At 41.5% G+C, this 26,645-nt stretch overlaps 1 protein-coding gene across 1 annotated transcript in view; it reads left to right on the top strand.

The window, feature by feature from the left end:
- Positions 1-6,269: 6,269 nt before the first annotated feature.
- The window catches only part of LOC141300202 (cadherin-7), a 159,573-nt gene continuing 139,197 nt past the window's right edge, over positions 6,270-26,645 (top strand). The window contains exon 1 of the mRNA XM_073830536.1: positions 6,270-6,494. Within this exon, the coding sequence (XP_073686637.1) occupies positions 6,270-6,494 (225 nt within the window). The remainder of the gene's footprint in view (positions 6,495-26,645) is intronic.

Raw genomic sequence — 26,645 nt, 5'->3', positions numbered from 1 at the left:
GCTAAAACACTTAAAGGGGTCATCCGGTGCCACATGCACTTTTACAAGCTGTTTGAACTGAAATGTGTGTTGGGAGTGTGTGTACACAACCACCCTAGAATGACAAAGATCCACCCAGTAGTTTTCTTTTAATTAAGTAAAATAATTTGTCTCTTCTCATATCGAGCCGTTCTCAGATGCCTGTCGTTGTGGCGTAACACCAACAGAGGCCGCTCCTGCAATAGTTGATAGACAGCAGTGTTTTAGCATAGACCCGCCCCGAGTGAGAAGTAAACCTACAGCACTGAGGGAATGTGACCGCCGATCTATCTAAATGGGCTCGTGTTTACGCGAATCATTTCACACCATACTGCTTTATAAACGAGGGTCAGTATAAAGCTTAGCTTTGTAACGCTGGATGGTTTAAAACGTTGTCTGCTAATGATTAAGATGTACGCAATACCTGAAAATACCTGCAAAAGTGTTTACAGCCCGCAAATGCATATGAGTAAAGACTATAACACTCATATTTATTTATTTCAATATAAGGACAGGGTAATTTTTGTTAACCAATCACTTTTTTGCTCTTGTTCAATCAGCTATGTCATGATCTGGGCTGTGGGGCTTCCCTCAGCCACCTGAGGTCGCTGTTTGCACTGCACTCTGATTCATCACGTCTGTTTTGTCATTAACACTGATTCACACACAGCTGTTCACTATCTGGACTCTGTATAAGAACACTCACTCTCCATTCCGTTTTCAGGTCTGCATTGTCTTTTGTCCTCAATGTTATTTTGTGTTCTTGAAATCCCTGGACTTTGATAGTGTTCTTGATTTTGTTATTTTGTGTTTCAGTTTATGTTCAGTTTGTGCCGTGTTGGCCTTTTGTTTGTTTAGTTTGTTTATTTGTCATTAAAGATCATTACTTACCTGCATCTGGACCCAGACCCTTATCTCACGTGACAAGCTATGCCTCAGTAAACACATCGCGTTCATCTCTGTACCACAGTAAACACATCGCGTTCGCATCTCTCTCAGTACTCTACCCTGCCAGTACATATAAAGATAAATCAAAGTGACATTCAGACACGTCCAGTATAAGCCGTAATTGCCGAAACTTCTTTGCAGGTGGTTCCAACTTTCAACTTAAATTTTAAATGGATGGGGTTGTACAGTGTCTTCAAAGCCCCCCAAGTGCCATTTCCCCCTGAACTATACAACTATACCCCCAACTGTTGTCTAGGCAACACCCCGTGTGCTATATAATGACACGCCCCACAGAACTGAGGGGCGGGGTGAGCAGAGGTTCATATCATTTAAAGGGCCAGGTACTGATATCGCTTGCTGAGAACAGAGGGACTTTTTACCAGGTAAAATGAGTGTTTTTTTTTACCATCGAAAATTTTTAATCAAAGTATATTACAAAATTTTCATTTGGACCCTAAAGCATCATATTAACTTGTGGAAAATGGGCATCTGATGACCCCTTTAACATTCATTGATTATCGATTATCGACTGCAGTGACACTCCCAGACGTGACTAAAACTTGTCTTCTGTAGAGCTGCTTTACAGCTGAAACGCATTTGTTTGATAATTTATAAATTTTTCAGTTATCGAACTAAATTAACTAACTTGTATTGTATTGCATATTGTATTATTCTGTATTGGGGTGTAGAAATAAAGGTGACTTGAAGGTCCCAACAATAACAAAAAATGAATATGTGTAGCACTATTTGATTATATGTGTTAATTATCAGCATTCTGTTAAAGAGGATGAAAAGCACAACGCTGAACGAGACACAGCACTTCACAGGAAGCGATGGGCGAGCACTGTTTGTTTAGCCTCAGGGAAGGAGAGCGAGAGACGCTGCGAGTGGGAAGAGCAGACGCTCAGCATGCTGGAGCAATTATCTCTATCGCCGGCACCTGCCCACAGAGAAGAGCTGAGACACGGCAGAAACAGACCAGGGCAAAAGCCTTCCAGCCTTTCCATGCAGGGATTTTTCAGGCGTTCAAACTGACTTTGATGTGACAAACTGAAAATGACCTGCAGTCTGATCTTCTGCTTGTTTTGGCAGTTTGAGGGATTCCTTGACATGCTGAGACATGGAGTGAATGAGATTTTATTCTGTTTGTGAAGCTGTCAGAGGAGCATAACACAGAGATTCAGCTAGGTGTGTGAGGGAATGATGCGAGGAGTCAGTAGATGATGAGACGCAAACAGGTGACAGACAGTAGAGCCAAAACAGAGAGCGCTTTACTGAGTAAACCAACAAAGCAATGTTTGTAAGCACCACAGTTAAAGTCGCTGAATGCTCGCATCAGAAGACATTTTAAAATGTAGCTGCAGGACCAAATACACCGATGGCACAATGTTTAATTGAATATAGAATTCCAGTTATGATTTCATTGGATTTTGAATTGCTATAAGTAATGACTTTTGATCAATAGGTGACTCGGTCACAAACTGATGGGACGGTTACATATATGGCACTTTCAAAGCATTGCAGAGATACAGCCTCAGATCCTGTTTGCTAAAGCAGTAGTATCACTGCTCTAAACATTTTGTATGTATGCCATATTTAACACCTGATTCAGATCATCAGCTCCTCAGGAGGGCGATCCATGAACTGAACCTAGGGAGTCAGATGAGAGAGACATACAAAATGTGCAGAGCAGTGGTACCCTGGGACTGGAATTGCGAACCACTGTGGTAAAGTGTTAGATGGGAAGGGATGGAGATATCAAAATGCTGTTGATAATTTTTTGTCAACACAACCTAAAAGTCAAATCAAAGAAGATCCAAATATTCAAAAGTTTTTTTATATGCATGTATAGCACAACCAAAACAATATTCGTCTACAGGATGCATGCAGTTTTAATTTTTAAAAGTTGCATAATTTACCTTTAACTCAAAGACCTAAAAATTGTCTTCAAAAAAGCTCTGAACTGTGTACAGATCCATTAAAACATATTGACATACTTCTGTATAAAACTGTAAAACAGATGTATTGTTTTGTATTGTATGTGCTGCTACACACATTGTAGAAACATACTATTATGTTTATTATTTTGTCTCGTGAATGAACTGTGATTAGTGTTTTACCAGTTCTAACCATAAACCTAACTCGATCTAATGATATAATTATACTTACATATGTTATGTTTCTTTTTTATAAGTTTTTCCTTTGCATCATTAATGCATTAAATGTAGAAATACACAAGCGAAAACAGTAGCACAACACTGCTTGGATACAGGTAACTGGCCTACTCATACTAAACCTAGTTATGCTAGTCAACCAGAAAGACCATGCTGCTGATCAGCTTCACCAGCTCCTGTTCACATGACTGTGCTACTCCATCAGCAAGACCGGCGTTAGAATTTACATTGGCTTACTGAATTTCCAGCAGATGTGTGTGTTGCTGCAGTGATCTTCCACATGAGACTCCTTGAGAATCAGCAAAAAGATGCGGAGCTGCTCCTAATTGATATTCCTAACAGCAGGTCTCTGGCCTTTCCACTCGCAGCCTGTGTGTGTGTGTGTGTGTGTGTGTGTGTGTGTGTGTGTGTGTGTGTGTGTGTGTGTGTGTGTCCTGTGTCTCATCATGTCCCCCTCAGATCTAAACTTGGTCTATATGTTGTGTGTTGATTGTGAATGTGATGTATATTAAGATACATGCTCTGACTTTCTGTACTGTTGTCTGGTAGTTGTGTTCTTATTCCAGTATTTAGCACCAAATACATTGTAAACACATTTTATTTGAGTTCACTGAAACTATAATTATACAAATTAATTAAGCTCTATTCAAATACATTATGTTGCCAAAACATAAACGGTTACTCCACCCCAAAATGAAAATTTTGTCATTAATCACTCACCCCCATAAAAGCTTTGTTCGTCTTCGTACGTACACATTGACGAGATCTGACAAACAAAGCATAGAACCGCAACAACTTTTAAAGGTTGGCTAATTAACTAAGACAGGTGTGGGTGATTAACTACTGACATAACAAGGGGAGGAACAGGAAAAAACAAATAAGGAAACGGAGGGAGAAACCAAATGTAAAAGTCCTACAGGGGTGACAAATGGGCAAAACCAACAGAAATAGTCCAAAAAGACCCAATAGAGTAGTCCATCTGCCATCAGTGGTTCAATCTAAATTTTTTAAAGCGACAAGAATGCTTTTTGTACACAAAGAAAAAAAAAATACTTTATTCAACAATTCGTCTCATCTGCATCACCATAGCGCCATTTTGGGGAATATCCGCTGGATGCAAACTGCATACAATGTTCTCTGTCAGCCACACCATGTGGATATGCTGTTTTCATGAAAAGAAAAAGAAAAAAGTGTAAAGAACATAGAAGACATATCTGCGTGGTGCAGCTGACAGAGAACAGCGTATGCAGAAAAAATGGAGCTACGGTGATGCAGATGAGACGAATTGTTAAATCAGAATCAGAATGAGCTTTATTGCCAGGTATGTTTGCACATACTAGGAATTTGTTTTTGTGACAGAGCTCCACAGTGCTACAGAATGACAGTGACAAGACGATACATATTATAAAAAGAACAATATAGAGGTATACAAGACAGACAATGTGCAAAAATGGCAAAGACATTTGAATGGAAGTAAGTATGTGCTTTAAATAAATAACGGAAAAATGAATAAAGAATGTATAGTGTTGTATGTTCCACGATCAAGTGTTCATGAGATGGATTGCCTGAGGAAAGAAACTGTTTCGGTGTCTGGTCGTTCTAGTGCTCAGTGCTCTGTAGCGCCGACCGGATGGTAACAGTTCAAAAAGTGAGTGTGCTGGATGTGAGGGGTCCAGAGTAATTTTGGCAGCCCTTTTTCGTACTCTGGATAAGTACAGATCTTGAAGGGTAGGGAGGGTTGTACCAATGATTCGCTCAGCAGTCCGGACTATCCGACGTAGTCTTCTGAGATCAGAATTTGTAGCTGAGCTGAACCAGATGGTAATTGAAGTGCAGAGGACGGATTCAATGATGGCAGAGTAAAACTGTTTCAGCAGTTCCTGTGGCAGGTTGAGCTTCCTCAGCTGGCGAAGGAAGTACAGTCTCTGCTGGGCCTTTTTCACAATGGAGTCTATGTGAATGTCCCACTTCAGGTCCTGGGAGATGGTATTGCCAAGGAACCTGAATGACTCCACTGTGTTTACAGTGCTGTTCATGATGGTGAGTGGGGGGAGAGCAGGGGGGGTTTTCCTGAAGTCTATGATCATCTCCACAGTTTTGAGCGTGTTGAGCTCCAGGTTGTTATGACTGCACCAGACAGCCAGCTCTTTTACCTCCTGTCTGTAAGCAGACTCGTCACCGTCCTGAATGAGGCCGATAAGTGTGGTGTCGTCTGCAAACTTCAGGAGCTTGACAGAGGGGTCTTTGGAGGTACAGTCATTTGTATACAGGGAGAAGAGCAGTGGGGAGAGGACACAACCCTGAGGGGCGCCAGTGCTGATAGTACGGGTGCTGGATGAGAATTTTCCCAGCCTCACTAGCTGCTGCCTGTCTGTCAGGAAGCTGTTGATCCACTGACAGACTGATGTGGGCACAGAGAGCTGAGTTAGTTTGGGCAGGAGGAGGTTTGGGATGATAGTGTTGAAGGCTGAACTGAAGTCCACAAACAGGATCCTCACATAAGTCCCACATAAGTTATTTTTATTTTCTTTGCGTACAAAAACTATTCTCGTTGCTTCATAAAATTCAGATTGCACCACTGATGGCAGATGGACTATTTTGATGATGCCTTTCTACTTTTTTCACTCTAGACAGTGGTATTTACCTGGCAGTCAATGGGACAGTGACAAGCCTCCCGGTTTTTATCCAAAATATCTTAAATTGTGTTCCGACAATGAACAAAGCTTTCACGGGTTTGGAACGTCATGGGGGTAAGTGATTAATGACAACATTTTCATTTTAGGGTGGAGTAAACCTTTAACTAAATTAGGTAAAAACATTAAAATTATAAAAATCAAATTAACTTTATATTTTTTAACTAATAAATCACATTAGCGCAGCTAAATCACCCTTATTTTTTTATCTCTGTCTTTCTCTGACAGGTATCAGCAAATCGTCGTTCAGAATGACCACATTATAATCACAAATCAAGGATTTATTTGTTCTGAGCATCGGAAACTTTGGAAAAACCACAAACTGCAAGGTTTTGATGTTTCATTCTCTGCAGTTTCTTTGTGATATTTCAGAATTCTTGCATTTTTATTTTGTTCCTCAAATCCGTCTGTTGTGGTGATTCGTTACGAAGCCCAGATGAGTTTTCTCATATGCTGTGCCGTCTGGCTCCTCACTGTTCATCTCCCGCGAGAGAACATGAGCTGCTGGGGACTGAGATCTGCTGATGGGACCCCTGACCGACCCCACAGTGACCCCAAACATTCATGGGATGCCCTGCAAAGACAGAAACGAAACTGGGTTTGGAATCAGTTCTTTGTTCTTGAGGAATACACAGGGACTGATCCTCTGTATGTTGGCAAGGTAATATTTCTACTATTTCATTTCTCACATGAAAGTGGAAAGTGTTGTTTTGTGTTTTTAAATAATGATCATCCCAAAACTTTAGTGTTTCAATATAATATATTCATGAAAAAATGCAGTTGAGTCCTATCTATTGTTACAAACGGGATGACTGAGAGTGGGGATCCAAATGCAAGGCTTTATTAGACGAGGTCAAAACAGACAGGGTCGATCACCAGCAAACATAAACAGCAAAGATAATCCAATAGCGTAATCCAAAGAACAAGCGTGAGTCAAAATCCAGGTGAGCAGTCCAAAGGAAACAATGAAATGAAGACCAGAAACTAGAAAACTATGACTAAGACTAGGAATAAACTGACTAAGACTATGACTATGAAAACAGGGAAAACAAACAGGGAAAAATGCTCAGTAATGTCCACAAATGTAAATCAATACTTCGCAATGTGTGTGTGTGATGAGCTGGCTTTTATGTCTGGTAAACAGGAAGTAACCATAGAGGCAGCAGAGGGAGCAGCAACAGTCAGTGGGGGTAAGGGCTCCCTCTGCTGGCCTGGCGTAACATAGCCCCCCCCCAAGGAGCGGCTTCCAGACGCTCCAAAAAACAACAGGAGGAAACAGTCCAGGGGAGCGGTGGGGGGGCCAGGAGACTGAGGCAGAACAGGTGGGGCAAAGGCCCTCCAGAGCAGGGCAGGAGATTCAGGAGCCCTCCAGGGCAGGGCTGGAGGCAGAGCAGTCCTTTGAGGTGGAGCAAGAGTCTTAGGAGCCCTCCAGGGCGGAGCAGGAGGCTTAGCGACCCTCCGGGGCAGAGCAGGAAGCGTAGAAGCCCTCCAGGGCGGAGCCGAAGGCGGAGCAAGGGGTTTAGGAGCCCTCCAGGGCGGAGCAGGAGGCGGAGCGGCCCTCCAGGGCAGAGCAGGAGGCGCAGGAGCCCTCCAGGGCGGGGCAGGAGGCGCAGGAGCACTCCAGGGCGGAGCAGGAGGCGCAGGAACCCTCCAGGGCGGAGCAGGAGGCGCAGGAGCCCTCCAGGGCGGAGCAGGAGGCGCAGGAGCCCTCCAGGGCGGAGCAGGAGGCGCAGGAGCCCTCCAGGGCGGAGCATGAGGCGCAGGAGCCCTCCAGGGCGGAGCAGGAGGCGCAGGAGCCCTCCAGGGCGAATCAGGAGGCGCAGGAGCCCTCCAGGGCGGAACAGGAGGCGCAGGAGCCCTCCAGGGCGGAACAGGAGGCGTAGAAGCCCTCCAGGGCGGAACAGGAGGCGCAGGGGCCCTCCAGGGCGGAACAGGAGGCGTAGAAGCCCTCCAGGGCGGAACAGGTGGCCGCATCATGGACTGGGACCTGGGGAGAACAGGGATAGAGGAGGCAGACAGAGCAAGGAGAGAAGTAGAGAGTTCACGGGAGAACGTGGCCTCCATAGCCGTGACCAGGCAGACGAGAACTTCAGGACCGACTTTCGGGGCGGTTCCTGGGCAGACAGAGACTTCTGGAACGGCCCCAAACGCCAAGACAGAGATGACAGGGAACCTAGGCGGTGCAGGCAGAGCAGGGAGTCTTGGCGGGGCAGACAGAGCAAGGAACCTTGGCGGAGCAGACAGGGCAGGGAATTTTGGCGGCGCTGGCAGAGCAGGGAGCACTGGCGATGCGGGCAGAGCGTGAAGCCTTGGCTGAGCGGGCAGAGCGTGAAGCCTTGGCGGAGCGGGCAGAGCGTGAAGCCTTGGCGGAGCGGGCAGGGCGCGAAGCCTTGGCGGAGCGGGCAGGGCGTGAAGCCTTGGCGGAGCGGGCAGAGCGAGAAGCCTTGGCGGTGCTGGCAGAGCGAGAAGCCTTGGCTGAGCGGGCAGAGCGTGAAGTTCCGCTATGGACGCCACCTCCGAAGGAGGTATAGGCGCAGCGGACATGCGTGCAGAAGAGCTCTCCAGAGCAAACTTGTGGGCAGACTCATGGGCAGAAGAGGCCACTGGGGCACAGTGTGCAGCCCACACACTCAAAATGGCGATAGCCATAACAGGTAACACAGTTGGCGGAGGAATGCCCTCCGGGTCATTGGGCGTGGGGCTTGGGAGCGTTGGCTCTGTGTGACTTGGGAGCGTTGGCTCTGCATGGCTTGGCAGCGTTGGCTCTGCATGACTTGGGAGCGTTGGCTCTGCATGGCTTGGGTGCGTTGGCTCTGCATGGCTTGGGAGCGTTGGCTCTGTATGGCTTGAGAGTGAAGGCTCTGGATGCTCAGGGGAGATGTGACTTGGCAGTGAAGGAGTAGCTATGACCTGACTCGTCATGACAGGAGCAGCAGTGACTTGATTAGGCGTGAGAGGGACAGCTGTGGCTTGACTTGGCTCGGAGGGAACAGCTGCTTGACTTGGCCTGACAGGAACAGCAGCTGTATCTTGACTTGTCCTGGCAGGAACAGTGACTGTGACGTGACTCGACTCGGCAGGGACAGCAGCTGTAACTTGATTTGGCGTGACAGGGACAGCTGTGGTTTGGCCTGGCTCGGAGGGAACAGCTGCTTGACTTGGCTCTGAAGAAACGACTGCTGCGACATGATTTGGCCTGACAGGAACAGCAGCTGTATCTTGACTTGTCCTGGCAGGGACAGTGACTGTGACGTGACTTGACTTGGTAGGAACGGCAGCTGGTGCAGGTTCGAGAGAAGCAGATATGACGTTCACAGGCAATGGCTTGGTTGACGTGGCGTGAGCAGACGCTGGCTTGGTTGACGTGGCGCTAGCAGATGCTGGCTCGGCTGACAGTAAGGGACCAGCTGAACGAGCCGACCGCAGTGGTGGGTCCTCCAAGCTAGACATTAGTCTCTGATACATCCTGGGAGGGTGAGAGTCTGACGCTGTAGCCACCCTGTTAATAACAGACTCAGGTATGGCGGCCATCTTGCGTGCAGGTTCAAGCGTGGCGGCCATTTTGTGTGCAAGCACGGGCGTGGCGGTCATCTTGGGTGCAGGCTCTGGCGTGGCGGCCATCTTTGCAGCAGGCTCTGGCGTGGCGGCCATCTTTGCAGCAGGCTCTGGCGTGGCGGCCATCTTTGCAGCAGGCTCTGGCGTGGCGACCATCTTAGCAGCAGGCTCTGGCGTGGCGGCCATCTTAGCAGCAGGCTCTGGCGTGGTGGCCATTCTGACCGGGAACTCAGGAACGGAAGCCATCTTATGAACGGGCCTTGGAACGGCGGCCATCTTGTGAGCAGGGTCTGGAAGAGCGGCCATTTTGGGTGCAGACTCAGGAAAGGAGGCCATCTTATGAGCTGACTCGGGAAGGACAGTCATCTTGTGATCGGGTTCGGGGGTGGCGGCCATCTTGTGAACAGGCTTGGGGGTGGCAGCCATCTTGTGAACAGGTTTGGGGATGGCGGCCATCTTGTGATCGGGCCTTGGGGTGGCAGCCATCTTGTGAGATAAGTCAGACGTGGTAGATTTCTTGTGAGCTGGGTCCAATCGGGTGTCCATCTTGAATGCGGACTCAGGAAGGATGGTCCTTCCGAAAGCTGATTCGGGAAAGGCGGCCATTTTGTGAACGGGCTCCTGAAAGGCAGACATCTTATGAACAGGCTTTGAACTAGCAGATATCTTGTGCTTGGGCTCGAAGCTAGCAGACATCTTGTGCTGTGGCTCGAAGCTAGCTGACATCTTGTGCTGTGGCTCGAAGCTTGCAGACATCTTGTGCTGTGGCTCGAAGCTAGCTGACATCTTGTGCTGTGGCTCGAAGCTAGCAGACATCTTGTGCAGAGGCTCTAGGCTGGCAGACATTTTGTGCTGTGGCTCTGGGCTAGCAGACATCTTGTGCTGTGGCTCGAGACTAGCAGACATCTTGCGCTGTGGCTTTGGGCTAGCGGACATCTTGTGCTGTGGCTCTGAGCTAGCAGACATCCTGTGCTGAGGCCCTTCTAGTACTCCCACAGTGAACGGAGATCCACAATGCGACAACACAAACTCAATAAACTGTGCGAGGGTCCAACTAGGGTCCTCATCGGGTAAATTGTAACCGATATCTGTGTCCAACCCACTCCAAAAACACTCCTTCATTAAGGTCTCATCGTAAGGTGCCAGATAACAATAAGCAATGAAATCCCTCACATAATGCTCGATGGGACGGCCATTTTGAAAGATGGAGCAGAGCAGACTTACGGGGTTGGACAAACTTCCTGCTGAATCCATTCTTGATGGGTTGTTCTGCTGGTGGTGAATAAAGCCGCTGGATCCGGGTGTGGCGAAGTATTCTGTTACAAACGGGATGACTGAGAGTGGGGATCCAAATGCAAGGCTTTATTAGACGAGGTCAAAACAGACAGGGTCGATCACCAGCAAACATAAACAGCAAAGATAATCCAATAGCGTAATCCAAAGAACAAGCGTGAGTCAAAATCCAGGTGAGCAGTCCAAAGGAAACAATGAAATGAAGACCAGAAACTAGAAAACTATGACTAAGACTAGGAATAAACTGACTAAGACTATGACTATGAAAACAGGGAAAACAAACAGGGAAAAATGCTCAGTAATGTCCACAAATGTAAATCAATACTTCGCAATGTGTGTGTGTGATGAGCTGGCTTTTATGTCTGGTAAACAGGAAGTAACCATAGAGGCAGCAGAGGGAGCAGCAACAGTCAGTGGGGGTAAGGGCTCCCTCTGCTGGCCTGGCGTAACATCTATCTTGTAGAGGTAAATGTTTGGTTCTTTTTGGTCAGGGTTAGTTTGGGTAACCAATGCAACATTTGCTGTGTAATGTGCCACTGCGAAGTAAAACATACTGTAATACACATGGAAATGAGCCAAAGAAACATCAGCTGCTTTAGAACCTAAGAACAAGTAACTGTCAGTGATTCACAATTAGAAACAATTTAGTTGTTCATGCAGAACATTACAGTTATGAGAAAATCTGCAGAAGTCTGTATACTACTGCATACAGTAGTAGAACAAAGTAGACTTCACATAAATCTCTGAATATTACATACTTGTTGCCCTTTTATTTCTGCTGCAGGGATTTGTTTCTGGAACTTTTTGCCCTTTAGCTGCAAAAACAGCAGCTCCTGAGGAAAGTCCTTCTGCTCTTTCACTGATAATGAGTGTATGTTCATAGACAGCAGTGCAGAGCCTGATGTTATCATGAAGTTAACCAGTGGCTTCAATAGAAAAGAGGGGGGAAAACCTATCTTTCACATTTTGAACAACCTTAAATATAAATAAAGTGTATGCCCATTGTTTTTAAATGCTGCACCATCATCCAACTGTTATCCCATTTATGAGGAGGTTCATCAAGGTTCCTAATCCTGGTCCTGGGGACCCACCACTTTGCACATTTTGAATGACTCTTATATCTGACACACTCTGTTCAGTGCATGGCGTCCCTTCTAACAAGCTGAATCAGTGCTAAATTAGGAATACATGCAAAATGTGCAGAGCCCTGTTCCTGGATATTTTTAATTTTTCCTTTGTCTGATACTTATTTCAGGTCTTGGAGTCTCTACTAATGAGCTGATTGAGGTGTGTTTGATTAAGCAAAGGCATGCAAAATGTGCAGTGTTAGAGATGGGCTCCAGGAACCACCAAACTCTTTTGTTCAGCCTGACTGACGAGGAGATATGCAGTTATGTGTAGAGTTTCTGGACAGGTTTGAGAACCACTGGCTGTATGTGAAATCACTCCCTATACCCTTAAATATGGCACTATTTGAAGGGACAGACATTTTTAGTGGTGTCCGAAACCATAATAATACAGTGTAATACAACACAGTTATAAATATATTGTTATTACATTGTTTAACTAGGGTTTATACATAATTTCCATGACAGAGTTTAATATAAATCTTTTAATCTTACTACTGGAGCTGCTCGTTTGCCAGTTTAAAATGATTATTAAACAGCAAGCACGCACTATGAAAAGCGTCCAAATTCACTCACCCGTTTTCATTCACTCCTTCAAGTGAACTATATTAGTGGGCTGATGTAGGTAATAGTGAATTAGGTATAGGGGGTGATTTCAGATACGGCCACTGATATGTCACAAAAATTCATCTGACCATCTAATTACCATTTGGGAGAGGTTAATCGCCTGTCATTAGTACAGTGCACAACAACGCTAAAATTTGCCACTGGATTATATAATTACAATATTAATAATGATTATATGTATGAAAATGTTTGGCCAGCCTAAATAGTTTAACCATGACAGCCCAAAGTCCAGTGTAAATTCATGTTCTGTTTGATGTTGAAGGTAAGAGCAGGACTACTGCACTTCTACTACAGGGAACAGCTCCACAGTAAACTTAAAAGATCAGTGTTGATAGCTTTAAGATTGATTCATATATTTATTTATTTTAATGAGGAACATTTCTACTAAGCAGGACAATTCAGTCAAAATGTCATAATTCGCTTTCACACACTGAACACAGTGAATTTCTGTCTTGCCTTGGTAAATGTACTATATCTGCTGCTGACACAACCAACAGATTTGTGTATTATTTACCTGTAAGATACCATTTACAAATCTACACCAAAATACCGGTAAACTTTATGTCATTCACTGGCAATTAGCTTTAAATTTTCACATCCAGCTAGCCAACTCTGTTGAACTTGTTGTCATAGCCTAGTATGTTTTTTTTATTAGAATATGAAAAGGTTTGCATCACAAACCTCTAGACTTCCAGATCAAACTTCTCAAGTTAGTGTGTGCTACTGGTAATAATCCTGCTTTGCATCAAAACTGTAATTTATCTGTAATGTTACAACATCTCATCCCAAAAAATAGCCAGAACTGATTTATCACATGATGCTGATGCAATTGCTCCACACACGTACGCACGCACACAGAGACTGGGAGGATTGTGAATATAAAGCAGTTCTCCTGATTGTAAAAGTATTGATGTAATACATTTACTGAAAAACACAGTGCAGCAGTTTTACAAGCAGTTGTTCAATGTGTGAAATCGGCTACTGTGAAGATGCCACAATGAAAACTGAACAGTAGTTCAGAATTAAAAAGACTTATTTTCATCATGAGGAAAGAAATATGCTACAGTGGGCTAAGCCATATAGCTTAACATGCATACCTCAATATTTTTCCAAATTTTATGATATTCAGTATGTATCTCAATACTTTTCCAGCTAGCATTTCAAAAAACAAAACTCAAAATGTTTACTGTAAAGTCAACACTAGTTAAAGAATAATCTAGACATAGTGACAACTTACTGCTTGTAACTAAACTATCAAAAAGGAGCATTTAAAATCATAATTTAATTTCGTTTCATTCTATTTGTTAACTACACTTGAGTCATATCGGCTCAGGGACACACAGATGGTCATTAGTTATATAACACCCATGTGCATCACTAAACCTTTAGTTAAATAAAACCTGGGCTTCACCAGTCCAGATACACAGAAGTTCAGTCATGTTACATAGCATTAGTCCTCTATTGTTAAACCATTATGTAAAGCAGACACAGACACACACAGAGAGAAGAAAAAAAAAAACTGTGTTTCTCATGGCAGAGCAGCAGAAGATGCATGGATGGGCAGTATATCTGCTTATTTTAGGGCTGTTCTGTCATCTCACACATGAGGATGCAGAGCTTGTTTTCTTACACTCAGCAGTGTGCATATGTTGCTTATTTTGGTAATTGCATGTCTATGTGCAGAAGCAGCAGCATGTCTTACATCTTCACAGCAGCTTGTCTGAGGATGTACTGACAGTAACAAGTCTCTGTACTTGCTTTGCAGCAGAGACATTAACCCGTCACAAGATCTCTGATGTTTACCAAATAAAAGATTACATTCAGCTCATCTGAACATTAATAGTGATACAACTTTTGGAATATGTGTAGCAAAAATATTAATGTTTTAGCATTGTCAGAAAGGTCTAGATTCAACTATTAGTAATTCAGAGCTCATTGTTAATGGATATAAAGTATTTGAGAGATCACAACAAATGTGGTGGACTAGCTGTTTATATTAAGGAACAATTTAGAGTGTTTTAAGGAAAGCTAATTAATCAGACTTTTTTGAGATAAATCCCTAATAACATTAAAATGTTTAATATTTTAATCTTGAAATTGCTGTATAAATGTATGTAGTTTCAGTAATTAATAATTAATTGATTATTTCTTATAACATTTTTTTTAAACAACTTTAAATGTTAGTAAACTTATTCACATACACCCATTATAATGAAAGTCACATCTAGCAATGCATTTTATTTTAAGCCTGATGTTTTTCAGTACTCTATTAGTTCTCTCTGTCTGAATGAGAGCTTTCGGGTCATTTTCCCACACGTTAACATTTATTTTGTAATATCCAGGAAATGTGTTCAGTATTAGTCACAACTGCAGTGACTGGAATTTGACCCCCTTTACTAAAACACAAAATTGCCTAAAAAAAGCAAATGGGATTGTATTACATAGGTCATATAAAATATTTATTGAAGATTTATTTATTAATAAAGGGTATGGATATAATAATGACGATTAGCCCCATTTACAGAGAATAAGCTATTGGCGCAATGTTGAGTGACCTGATATTGAAAGGGAACATTTTTTTTTAATCTTGAAAAAAATAATTGGAAAAAGAAATGTATGGGAGTGACAAAGTGACTGTCAGTGATACTGAATCTGCACAGCTGAAAGTGACAGATGACATTTGTCAGTTCCCTTGATTTTGTGCGGTTTTAGTCCTATGTTATCTGAATGTGGTTTTGATTGACCACAACACTGTCCTAAAACATCTTTAGTTTGTGTTGGACATCTTGCTGTACCATTAGTCATCCAAATGCAGTATTAGACTTTAATAATCAACTAGAAGCTAAAGTTGGATAACAAACTTTAAATGTTGGCTTGGAGAGCCAAACCGGGCAGCCTTGGGGCAAAAGAGCCACAGCACTTGTGTGTCCGGCGTTCTCGAGCTGGCCCGCTGCGAAAATGTGCCCTTGTATTTCATATTCTAATAAAAAAAACATACTAGGCTATGACAAGAAGTTCAACAGAGTTGGCTAGCTGGATGTGAAAAAATTATTTGTATTGTTTTTTATATGCTTGTAATTGTTTTTCCTGTTTGGTATTTCAAAGGTCTGTCATCTAAATGAAACACTGTAAAAATTGTCTTTGAATTGAGATCTTGAAGGATTAGTTACATTACCATTATTGATCTCTGAATCATATTAACATTGCATAGTTATATATTGATTCTTGTTAGAGCAATAAATAAATGCCTACATAAATATATAAAAGAAGCCAAGTAACATTGAAGATGGAGTAACATTGAAGACAGAAAGCATAATGCGTCTGCTTTAAATGTTGAAATCCAATATAATGATTCACATCCGATTTATTTCTCAACAGTTCATGTTCACTTGAGACATAAACGAGTGTTTTCGATTATATTCGTTAAGCTATGATGTATTTTGAAATGATCTTGTCTGTGTTTGTCCGAGAGTTTCTTATTGGCAGAAGCGAGGATTAATGTAGTGTGGAGCGCATGCGTCAAAGCCACGACGCGTTGCTGTGCAGTTGAGCCCAAAAGCAGAAATAAGCAAGCATTTAATCTTTTTAATATATTACTCTACTATTATTGTGTACAATCGCTGGAGTGTTTTTATTTAAATACATTTAAAAGACGTGCAAATGATGTCTTTGTTGACACAGACAGAGAAATGCGAGCCATGCATCCCATGTTAATATGAAACCCATGAAACAGCTCATTTGCACTCAATGTAGCTCTTTAAAATCTTTTATATTTATTGTGTTGAATCGCTGGAGTGTTTATATTTAAATGCTTTTAAAAGACGTTCAGTGATCTATAGTTCGCAGACGGGGATCTCCGAGCCGTGGAACTCGTCTGTGTAACACATTTGCTGAAGACAGCGCTTTAACTTTGAAATAAAACAGATCACAAACAGCTGAATTTAGCTCTCGATGTGTTCTAATGGGTATTTACAATTAAATCGCTGTAATATTTTAATTTTAAAGTGCAAATGATGTACTTTTTATGCGCCCCTAGGGCTGAGCTTCGGGCCAATTTTCACTTCATAGTTCATACCCGGGCCGGCATCAGTCCAAAAAGATATAGCATATATCTTCTGTTCAGGGCCCAGGTTTCTGCCAAGTTTTGGGTTTGTGGCATTAAAGCCCTAGGAGGAGTAGCGTTCAGAATTTCTCAGAATAATAATAATGAAAACAATATGTTTAAATAGCATAACAGTATGTTGGCTCTCCAAGCCAACATAATAATAATAATAATAATAATTATAATAATAATAAAAATAAGTTTAAATAGCATAACAGTATGTTGCCTCTCCAAGCCAACATAAATAACAAACAAGAATCTCACAAATCAGGAAATGAGGAAACATAACTGAGCAGAGCAAACATGGTCTTTTGCACATGATTTTTGACAGTGTTTTAGTTACTGCCTCCACATTCACAGCTTAGCGAAACACAATGAGCTCAACTTCTGCTGCTGCTTTTCAACAAGTAGTGCTTTAAACCCTATTTGATTTTTTTTCTTGGTTTCTTTTTGTGCTGTTGATTAGTTTCAGAATTCTGAGGCACTGTCTCCTGTGAGACAATGCACCACTGATATAAAAATGACCTATTAATTTGCTGCTATCATTTCAAGAACCAAACTTACTTTCATTGAGCAACATGCTGGACAGATCATAATTCCAGATTAAACGGTATAGAAACTGCTTTGCAGTAAATGTAGCTAACCCTTCATTACAAAAGATGAAAGATTACAATGTGTAATAGTATTTGGATTGTATATTGAAATTTAGAAGGGGATTGAAAAGACGAGAACACACTCTTTCTTTCTCTTTCTCTCACTCTCTCTCTCCCCCACATACGCACACACAGACAGAGACTAACTCAGAATATACACGTAGTCTCATCATTCACGCTGTTCACGATCAATCTACCTTACTAAAGGCCACTCTCAACAAATGTCAACTAGCAAATGCAGGTAAACAGTCTGAGCACTGGCCAAATTTCAGAGAGGAATAAAGGTTACCAGTTTACGATTAATTAAGATGTGATAGATAGATAGATAGATAGATAGATAGATAGATAGATAGATAGATAGATAGATAGATAGATAGATAGATAGATAGTGTAATGATTAATCCACTGAACGGCAATATGTAGATGAACCCAAGTGCAGTTTATTGAAACGGTTAAGATACAAACAATAATCCAAACAATGATGAGACTTGACTTGGCATGAACTTGAAACAGACTTGACAAAACACAACTCACCAGATAGCAGGTTTACAATCTTAATACATGACAAGCAACAATAGAACAAGAGGGTTACTTATACTAAACAAAGAGGGACACATGACAAGAACCAACCAATGGAGAACAAGGAACAAGACCATAGCAACCAATGATAAACAAGGCACATGACTAAGACAACCAGTGAGAACATGACACATAGAACTAAGGGACGAATGGCAGGAATACAAGAGGGAAAGGGAAGCAAGACACAACAGCATGAATAGACTACATAAAAAAAACATGAAAACATGAACATGAAATCCCCAAACCAAATATATCTCCAATTTGACTTTGATTCAGTATGTGTCACGATTCAGATAGGAACAGACGAACAACGACGTAGAAAAATAAAACGTAATTAATAATCCAACGGGAACACAGGAAACACAGTCAAGTCAAGTCACCTTTAGCACTTTTAACAATACAGATTGTGTCAAAACAACTTCACAGTATTAAACAGGACAATAGTGTGTCAATAACGCAGTATTGTAAACAATCAATTTTCAGTTAAAGGCAGTTCATCAATGAATTCAATGATATCATCGTCAGTTCAGTTCAAATAGTATACGATATCGCTGGAAAGTGTCCCTAACTGAGCAAGCCAGAGGCGACATCGGCAAGGAACCAAAACTCCACAGGTGACAGAAATGGAGAAAAAACCTTGGGAGAAACCAGGCACAGTCGGGGGACCAGTTCTCCTCTGGCCAGACGAAACCAGCAGTTTGTAACAATATCTAATGGAAGAGAACTCATCAGGTTCCCGCGGTGTGGCACCGATGGCCGTCAAGGTTGGCAAGGTCTTTATTGATGATCTGTCCCTGGAGCTCATCTGGTTGACATTCAGGGCTATAGAAGTCATCTCCAGGTGGTGATCCATGATCTAAGCTGGGTACGGACTGGATCCGGGGGACTGCAGTGACCATCTCATCCGGATACAGGCTGGATCTGGTGGCTACGGTGACCTCGGAATAAGAATGAAACAGACTAATATTAGCGTAGATGCCATTTTTTTTACGATGCAACGAGTACATCAGATGTAATGTGAGGTGTTTTCGGTTCCGGTTGACCTAATTAATGCAGCCTAACAATCCTTTAACGGATTTGAGTTATAGGAATGTGTTAATGTTTTGTGTGTAAACCAGGTTAAAGAGATGTGTCTTTAATCTAGATTTAAACTGACAGAGTGTGTCTGCCTCCCGAACAGTGTTAGGTAGATTGTTCCAGAGTTTAGGCGCTAGATAAGAAAGTGATCTGCCGCCCGCAGTTGATTTTGATATTCTAGGTATTATCAAATTGCCAGAATTTTGAGAACGGACGTGAGGGACTATAATGCGTTAGGAGCTCGCTCAAGTACTGAGGAGCTAAACCATTGAGGGCTTTATAAGTAATTAGTAAGATTTTAAATTCTATACAATGTTTTATAGGGAGCCAATGCAGTGCTGACAGAACCGGGCTAATATGGTCATACTTTCTGGTTCTAGTAAGAACTCTTACTGCTGCATTTTGGACCAGCTGGAGTTTGTTTATTAAGCGTGCAGAACAACCACACAATAAAGCATTACAATAATCTACCATTGAGGTCATGAATGCATGAATTAATGTTTCAGCATTTGACATTGACAGCATAGGTCGTAATTTTGATATACTTTTAAGATGGAAAAATGTGGTTTTGCAAATGCTAGAAATGTAGCTTTCAAAGGAGAGATTGCTATCGAATAGGACGCCTAGGTTCCTAACTGATGATGACGAATTTACAGAGCAGCCATCTAGTATTAGACTGTATTTTAGGTTATTACTTGTGGAGGTTTTAGGTCCAGTAATTAACACCTCTGTTTTTTGAGAATTTAACAGTAAGAAGTTATTCGCCATACAGTTTTTAATATCAGCTATGCATTCTGTTACTTTTTCGAATTGATATGTTTTGCCGGGCTACGAAGAAATATAGAGCTGAGTATCATCAGCGTAACAATGAAAGCTAACACCATGTTTCCTTGATGATATCTCCCAAGGGTAACATGTAAAGCGTAAAAAGTAATGGCCCTAGTACTGAGCCTTGAGGTACTCCATACTGCACTTGCGATTTAAATGATACCTCTTCATTTATTGCATCAAACTGATGACGGTCAGATAAGTATGATTTGAACCATGCCAGTGCACTTCCATTAATGCCTACATAATATTCAAGTCTATTTAAAAGAATGTTGTGGTCAATAGTTTCAAACGCAGCACTAAGATCCAGTAGCACTAATAGGGAGATGCAACCATGATCAGTTGACAAGAGCAGGTCATTTGTAACTCTAATAAGAGCAGTCTCAGTACTATGATATGGTCTAAAACCTGACTGGAAATCCTCACAGATACCATTTTTCTCTAAGAAGGAGCATAATTGTGAGGATACTACCTTTTCTAGTATCTTTGACAGAAAAGGGAGATTCGAAATTGGTCTTTAGTTAATTAATTCATTGGGGTTAAGTTGTGATTTTGTAATGAGTGGCTTAATAACAGCCAGTTTGAAGGTTTTGGGGAGATATCCTAATGATAATGACGAATTAATAATATTTATAAGAGGATCTATGACTTCTGGAAGTACCTCCTTTAGTAGATTAGATGGAATAGGGTCTAACATGCATTTGTAGGTTTAGATGATTTAACAAGTTTATTCAGTCCTTCCTTTCCTATAATAAAGAATGAGTGGAATTGTTCCTCGGGAGATCTACAACGCATTATCTGATGCGATACTGTAGCGGGCGGCTGTATGGTTACAATTTTATCTCTAATAGTGTCTATTTTGGAGGTAAAGTATGTCATAAAGTCATTACTGCTGTGCTGTTGGGAAATGTCTGCACCTGTTGCTGCTATATTTTTAGTTAATTTAACCACAGTATTGAAAAAATACCTAGGGTTATGTTTGTTTTCTTCTAAGAGAAACGAAAAGTAATCCGATCTGGCAGTTTTTAATGCTTTTCTATAAGATAAGTTACATTCACGCCAAGCAGTACGAAAAACCTCTAGTTTTGTTTTCCTCCAGCTGCGTTCCATTTTTCATGCTTTTCTCTTTAGAGCATGAGTGTGATCGTTATACCACGGTGTTACACTGCTTTTCTTAATCTTTTTTAAGCGCACTGGAGCAACTGTATCTAAAGTGCTAGAAAAGAGAGATTCCATAGTTTCTATTACATCATCAAGTTTTTCTGAGCTATTGGATATGCTGAGGAATTCAGATAAGTCAGGAAGATTAATTCAATTCAATTCAAGTTTATTTGTATAGCGCTTTTCACAATACAAATCGTTGCAAAGCAGCTGTACAAAAATGTAGGCTACTATAATATATTTTGCAGCTTGTTAGTGGTGACTACTGTATGTTAAGTCGATGTACATATGAAATAAATATAGAAAATAATAATGGTGTAGTGCTGTATGTTGTTTCAAGGCTGGCATCATTGGCGGTCCTCTGAGGGGTTGTCATCATCTCTTCTTCTGAATCCAGACTGAATCTTGTGTAATTCTTAGTTACCATGGGATGGAAATCCCGTGGCAGAAACAGAGAAACGAATAGAGAAATAATTAGCGTAGCTGGCGTTCCAACCAAGCAAAAATTATGTGTTTAGCCCAAGCTGAAGAATGTTGATGTGCATTTGATCAGATGTAACTGAAGTACAATGTTATGAGATTCATTATGTGAATGCTTGGCTAAAGAGATGAGTCTTTAATCTAGATTTAAACATAGAGAGTGTGTCTGAACCCCGAACATTATCAGGTAGTGTATTCCAGAGTTTGGGAGCCAAATGTGAAAAGGCTCTCCCTTCTTTAGTGGACTTTGCTATCCTAGGTACTACTAAAAGTCGAGAGTTTTGCGACCTTAGGGAGCGTGAAGGATTGTAGCGTAGTAGAAGACTAGTTAGGTATGCAGGAGGTAACCCATTAAGGGCCTTATAGGTAAGAAGTAGTATTTTGTAAGTGATAAGGAACCTAATAGGTAGCCAGTGTAGAGACTGTAAAATTGGGGTAATATGATCATATTTTCTTGATCTGGTAAGGAGTCTAGCAGCTGCATTTTGGACTACCTGTAGCTTATTTATTGAAGAAGCAGGACAACCACCTAGTAGTGCATTACAATAGTCCAGTCTAGACGTCATGAATGCATGAACTAACTTTTCTGCATCAGAAACAGCTAACATGTTCCGTAGCTTAGCAATATTTCTAAGATGGAAGAATTCTGTTTTTGTAACATGAGAAATATGATTTTCAAAAGACAGGTTGCTGTCTAATATAACACACAGATTTTTGACTGTAGAGGAAATAACAGTACATCCATCTAGTTGCAAATTGCAGTTTAAGAGATTCTGTGTACTGTTTTTTGGTCCAATAAGTAATATCTCGATCTTATCTGAATTTAATAGTAGAAAATTATTGGTCATCCAATCTTTCACATTTTTAACACACTCTGTTAACTTTGCTAAGTTAGAAGTTTCATCTGGTCTTGTTGAAATATATAGTTGAGTATCATCAGCATAACAATGGAAACTAATCCCATATTTCCTAATAATATTACCAAGGGGTAACATGTAAATTGAAAATAGCAGAGGACCTAGGACAGATCCTTGTGGCACTCCATACTTTACTGGTGATAGCTGCGATGACTCCCCGTTAAAATAAACAAAGTGGTAGCGATCGGACAGGTATGATCTGAACCATCTTAAAACCTGCCCTTGAATACCTGTATAGTTTTGTAATCGATCTATGAATATGTCATGATCTATAGTGTCGAACGCAGCACTAAGATCAAGTAAAACTAGCAATGAGACGCAGCCTTGATCTGACGCAAGTAGCAAGTCATTTGTGATTTTTACAAGTGCAGTTTCTGTGCTATGATGGGGTCTGAAACCTGACTGAAATTCTTCAAAGAGATTATTATTTTGCAAGAAGGAGCACAATTGAGCGGAGACAACTTTTTCTACAATTTTAGACATAAATGGAAGATTAGAAATGGGTCTGTAATTTGCCAGTTCACTAGGGTCTAGCTGTGGTTTCTTAATAAGAGGTTTAATAACCCCTAGTTTGAATGGTTTTGGGACATGCACTGCAGTTTTTCTTCGGGTGTAATAAATAATGTTGAAGTATCAGTTGCTGTAGTATCTATATTTGTTATTGTATTTCTGATGTTGTCTATTTTATCAGTAAAGAAATTCATAAAGTCATTACTATTAAACTGTGCAGGAATATTTAGGTCGGGTGGCGTTTGGCTATTTGTTAATCTAGCCACTATGCTAAATAAAAACCTTGGATTGTTTTTGTTTTTTTCTATGAGTTGGTGGATGTACTCAGCTCTAGCAGCTTTTAAAGCCTGTCTATAGCTGGACATACTGTTTTTCCATGCAATTCTAAAAACTTCTAAGTTGGTTTTTCTCCATTTACGCTCAAGATTACAAGTTTCTTTTTTTAGAGAATGGGTATTACTGTTGTACCAATGCACAGTATGTTTTTCTCTAATCTTTTTTAGCTTGATTGGGGGAACAGCTTCTAATGTCTTAGAGAAGATAGTGCCCATGTTACTGGTCATTTTGTCTAGTTCATGTGTATTTGTGGGTACGCAGAGCATCTGAGATAAGTTAGGCAGGTTATTTGTGAACCTATCTTTGGTAGCAGGAACAATAGCTCTGCCCAGACGATAGCGCGGAGCTATATAGTTAATATCAGTAAAACGCAGCATGCACGATACGAGGAAATGATCGGTAACATCATCGCTTTGAGGTACGATATCTATATCAGTAAGATCAAGTCCGTGCGATATAATTAAATCTAGTGTATGATTAAAACGATGAGTGGGTTCGGTGACATTTTGCTTGACTCCAAAAGAGTTTATCAGGTCAGAAAACGCAAGTCCTAATGCATCATTTGTATTATCAACATGAATGTTAAAATCTCCAACAATTAATGCTTTAGCAAAATTAACCAATAGGTCTGAAAGGAAATCTGCAATTCTTTTAGGAAATCTGTATACGGCCCTGGCGGTCTATACACAGTAGCCAGAGCAAGAGATAGGAGAGATTCATTTTGCATATCTGACAGAGTAACATTAAGTAGGAGTACTTCAAATGAATTAAACCTGTACCCTGTTTTCTGAGTAACATTGAAAATATCACTATATATTGTTGCAACACCACCGCCACGACCAATCTGACGGGGTTCATGCTTATAACAGTAGTTTGGTGGAGTAGACTCATTAAGACCAATATAATCGTTTGGTTTTAGCCAAGTTTCAGTCAAGCATAGGACATCAAAGCTATTATCCATGATCATTTCATTTACAATAAGTGCTTTGGGTGTGAGTGATCTAATGTTTAGGAGCCCAAGCTTTAAAAATAGTTTTTGTTCATTTATTGTGCATTTTTCTGGTTTAATCACGATTAGATTTGTTCTAGATCCTGCATTAAATTTTTGTTTTGACCTCACTATTCGAGGAACAAACACAGTCTTTATAGATTGGACAGAACCAATGCTATTGTTTAAATGTGCAGAACAAAAGCCATCATCACAACTATTTGAAGATTTGCTTACTAGTCAAATGGAGCGCAGCGTCCTGGAGATGTTGTCCGACAGCAGTTCTGCTCCGACTCTGCTGGGGTGCAGGCCATCTGCGCGGAAAAGCCTAGGACGCTCCCAGGAAAGATTCCAATTATTAACAAAGAGCAGTTTCTGTTCTTTACACCATGACAACAACCATTCATTTAGAGCAAAAAGTCTACTGAACCTTTCGTGTCCACGTCAATACGTGGGAAGCGGTCCTGACACGATGATCTTCGACCGTCTCGATCAGGCTCCTGAAATCCCTCTTCAGGACCTCCGTCTGCCGAAGCCTGACGTCGTTCAACCCCGCGTGCAGGATGATCGCACCGACGCTCACATCGTCTTTCAGGATGGCAGGTATCTGTGAAGAAACATTGAGAACGCGAGCCCCAGGAAAACAGCGAGTGTGCACTTTAGCATTAGCTAAGTTAGCATGAACGTACCGGACGATGGAGTCTCCAACGATCACAGCGTCGCGTTGCGTCTCGCGGAGGGGAGCGAAGCGGTTCCGAGTGGAGATCTCGAAGACCGGAGGTGGCAGAGTGGGGAGAGGTCCTCGCTTGGGGCCTGGCTCGCATCTTCCTCTGCTGCTGCACCCAGGGTCCGTGGATTCCCGGCCGGACCTGTGCAGAGAATCACACGGGGTAGAGGTTATGGGAGTGTTAGTATCATGCTGTATACTTACCCGGACAGATTCGAGTGCGGCTCTTCATTCGCGCAACTCAATCTGCCTGACCATCAACCCCTGGATCTGCTTCTCCACGGCCTCCAGCTCCACCTGCACCGAGTGCAGCTCGAACGTGTCTTCACCTGCACTCAAAGATAGATACAAATTCGCCATTAAAGCCAGTAACAGTGAGTAAACAGTTGAAATGTGTGTGAATAGAGAATAAACAATGTATGCTAGATTAGCCGCAAGCACGCTGGCAATGCTAAACGGCTATAAGATAACTTAGTAGCAGACTCGGGAAAGCAAATAAAATCTAATGATAACAAGGCGTTCCGATTGTTTTTGTTGTAAAACACAACAGGGGTTATATTCACATGTTATGAAAAACAAAAATTATGGTGTAAAGAATTGTTTTTAGATTTAAAAATAGAAAATAATAGTTTAACTTGACGGAGCTTCAACTCAAGGTGATTACTTACAAAGCAGTCTTTTGTAGTAGAAGTGATTCTACCGTACTTGTAGCAAGGAGTTGAATTTACAAGAGACTAGATAATGATCTGAGATATCATCGCTTTTCTGCAGAATTTCAACACCATTAACATCAATTCCATGTGAAAGTATTAAATCTAGAGTAAGATTTTGGCAATGAGTAGGACCTGACACATGTTGTTTAACCACAATAGAGTTCAAAATATCGATAAATGCTGTTCCTAATGCATCTTTTTCATTATCAACATGGATGTTAAAATCACCCACTATTAAGACTTTATCTGCGGCCAACACTAACTCGGATAGAAAATCAGAAAATTCTTTAATAAAGTCTGTATGGTGCCCTGGTGGCCTGTAAACAGTAGCCAGTACAAATGTCACGGGGATTTATCATTAGTACTTGTTTCTCTGGATAATGCTATATGAAGCACCATTACTTCAAAAGAGTTATTTGAAGCCCGTTCTCTGAGAGACATTGAGAATATTGCTATAAATAGTAGAAACACCTCCCCCTTTACCTTTTAGATGCGGATCATGTTTATAACAGTAATCTTGGGGGGTGGACTCGTTTAAAATAATTTAATCGGCTGGTTTTAGCGAGGTTTCTGTCAAACAGAGCACATCTAGCTTATGATCAGTGATCATATCATTTAGAAAAAGTGCTTTCGTAGAAAGGGACCTGATATTCAATAAGCCAAGCTTTATCAATTGTTTCTCTGTATTATATATTTTTTTAATAGTTGAACATCAATTAAATTGTTAGTCTTGATTTGATTAAGGTGTTTTTTGTATTTTCTTGCTCGGGGAACAGACACAGTCTCTATAGTGTGATATCTAGGTGAAAGGGTCTCTATGTGCTGAGAATTAACTGATTTCTGTGACGTGAGGCGGCTAGCAGACGGTCGGTTTAGCCAGTCTGTCTGCTTCCTGACCTGGGCCCCAGTTAGTCAAGAGCATATTACAGTGTCTGACATCATACTTGCAAGTTCACACACCTCTTTAACATTATTTTTAGTGATCTCCGACTGGCGAAGTCGAACATCATTAGTGCCGACATGAATAACAATCTTACTGAATTTACGTTTAGCATTAGCCAGCACTTTTAAATTTGCCAAGATGTCAGGCGCTCTGGCTCCCGGTAAACACTGGACTATGGTGGCTGGAGTCTCTATTT

Source organism: Garra rufa, chromosome 24 (assembly GCF_049309525.1).
Source record: "Garra rufa chromosome 24, GarRuf1.0, whole genome shotgun sequence".
NCBI classification, from domain to species: domain Eukaryota; kingdom Metazoa; phylum Chordata; class Actinopteri; order Cypriniformes; family Cyprinidae; genus Garra; species Garra rufa.
This window is presented reverse-complemented; position numbering and strand designations above follow the sequence as displayed.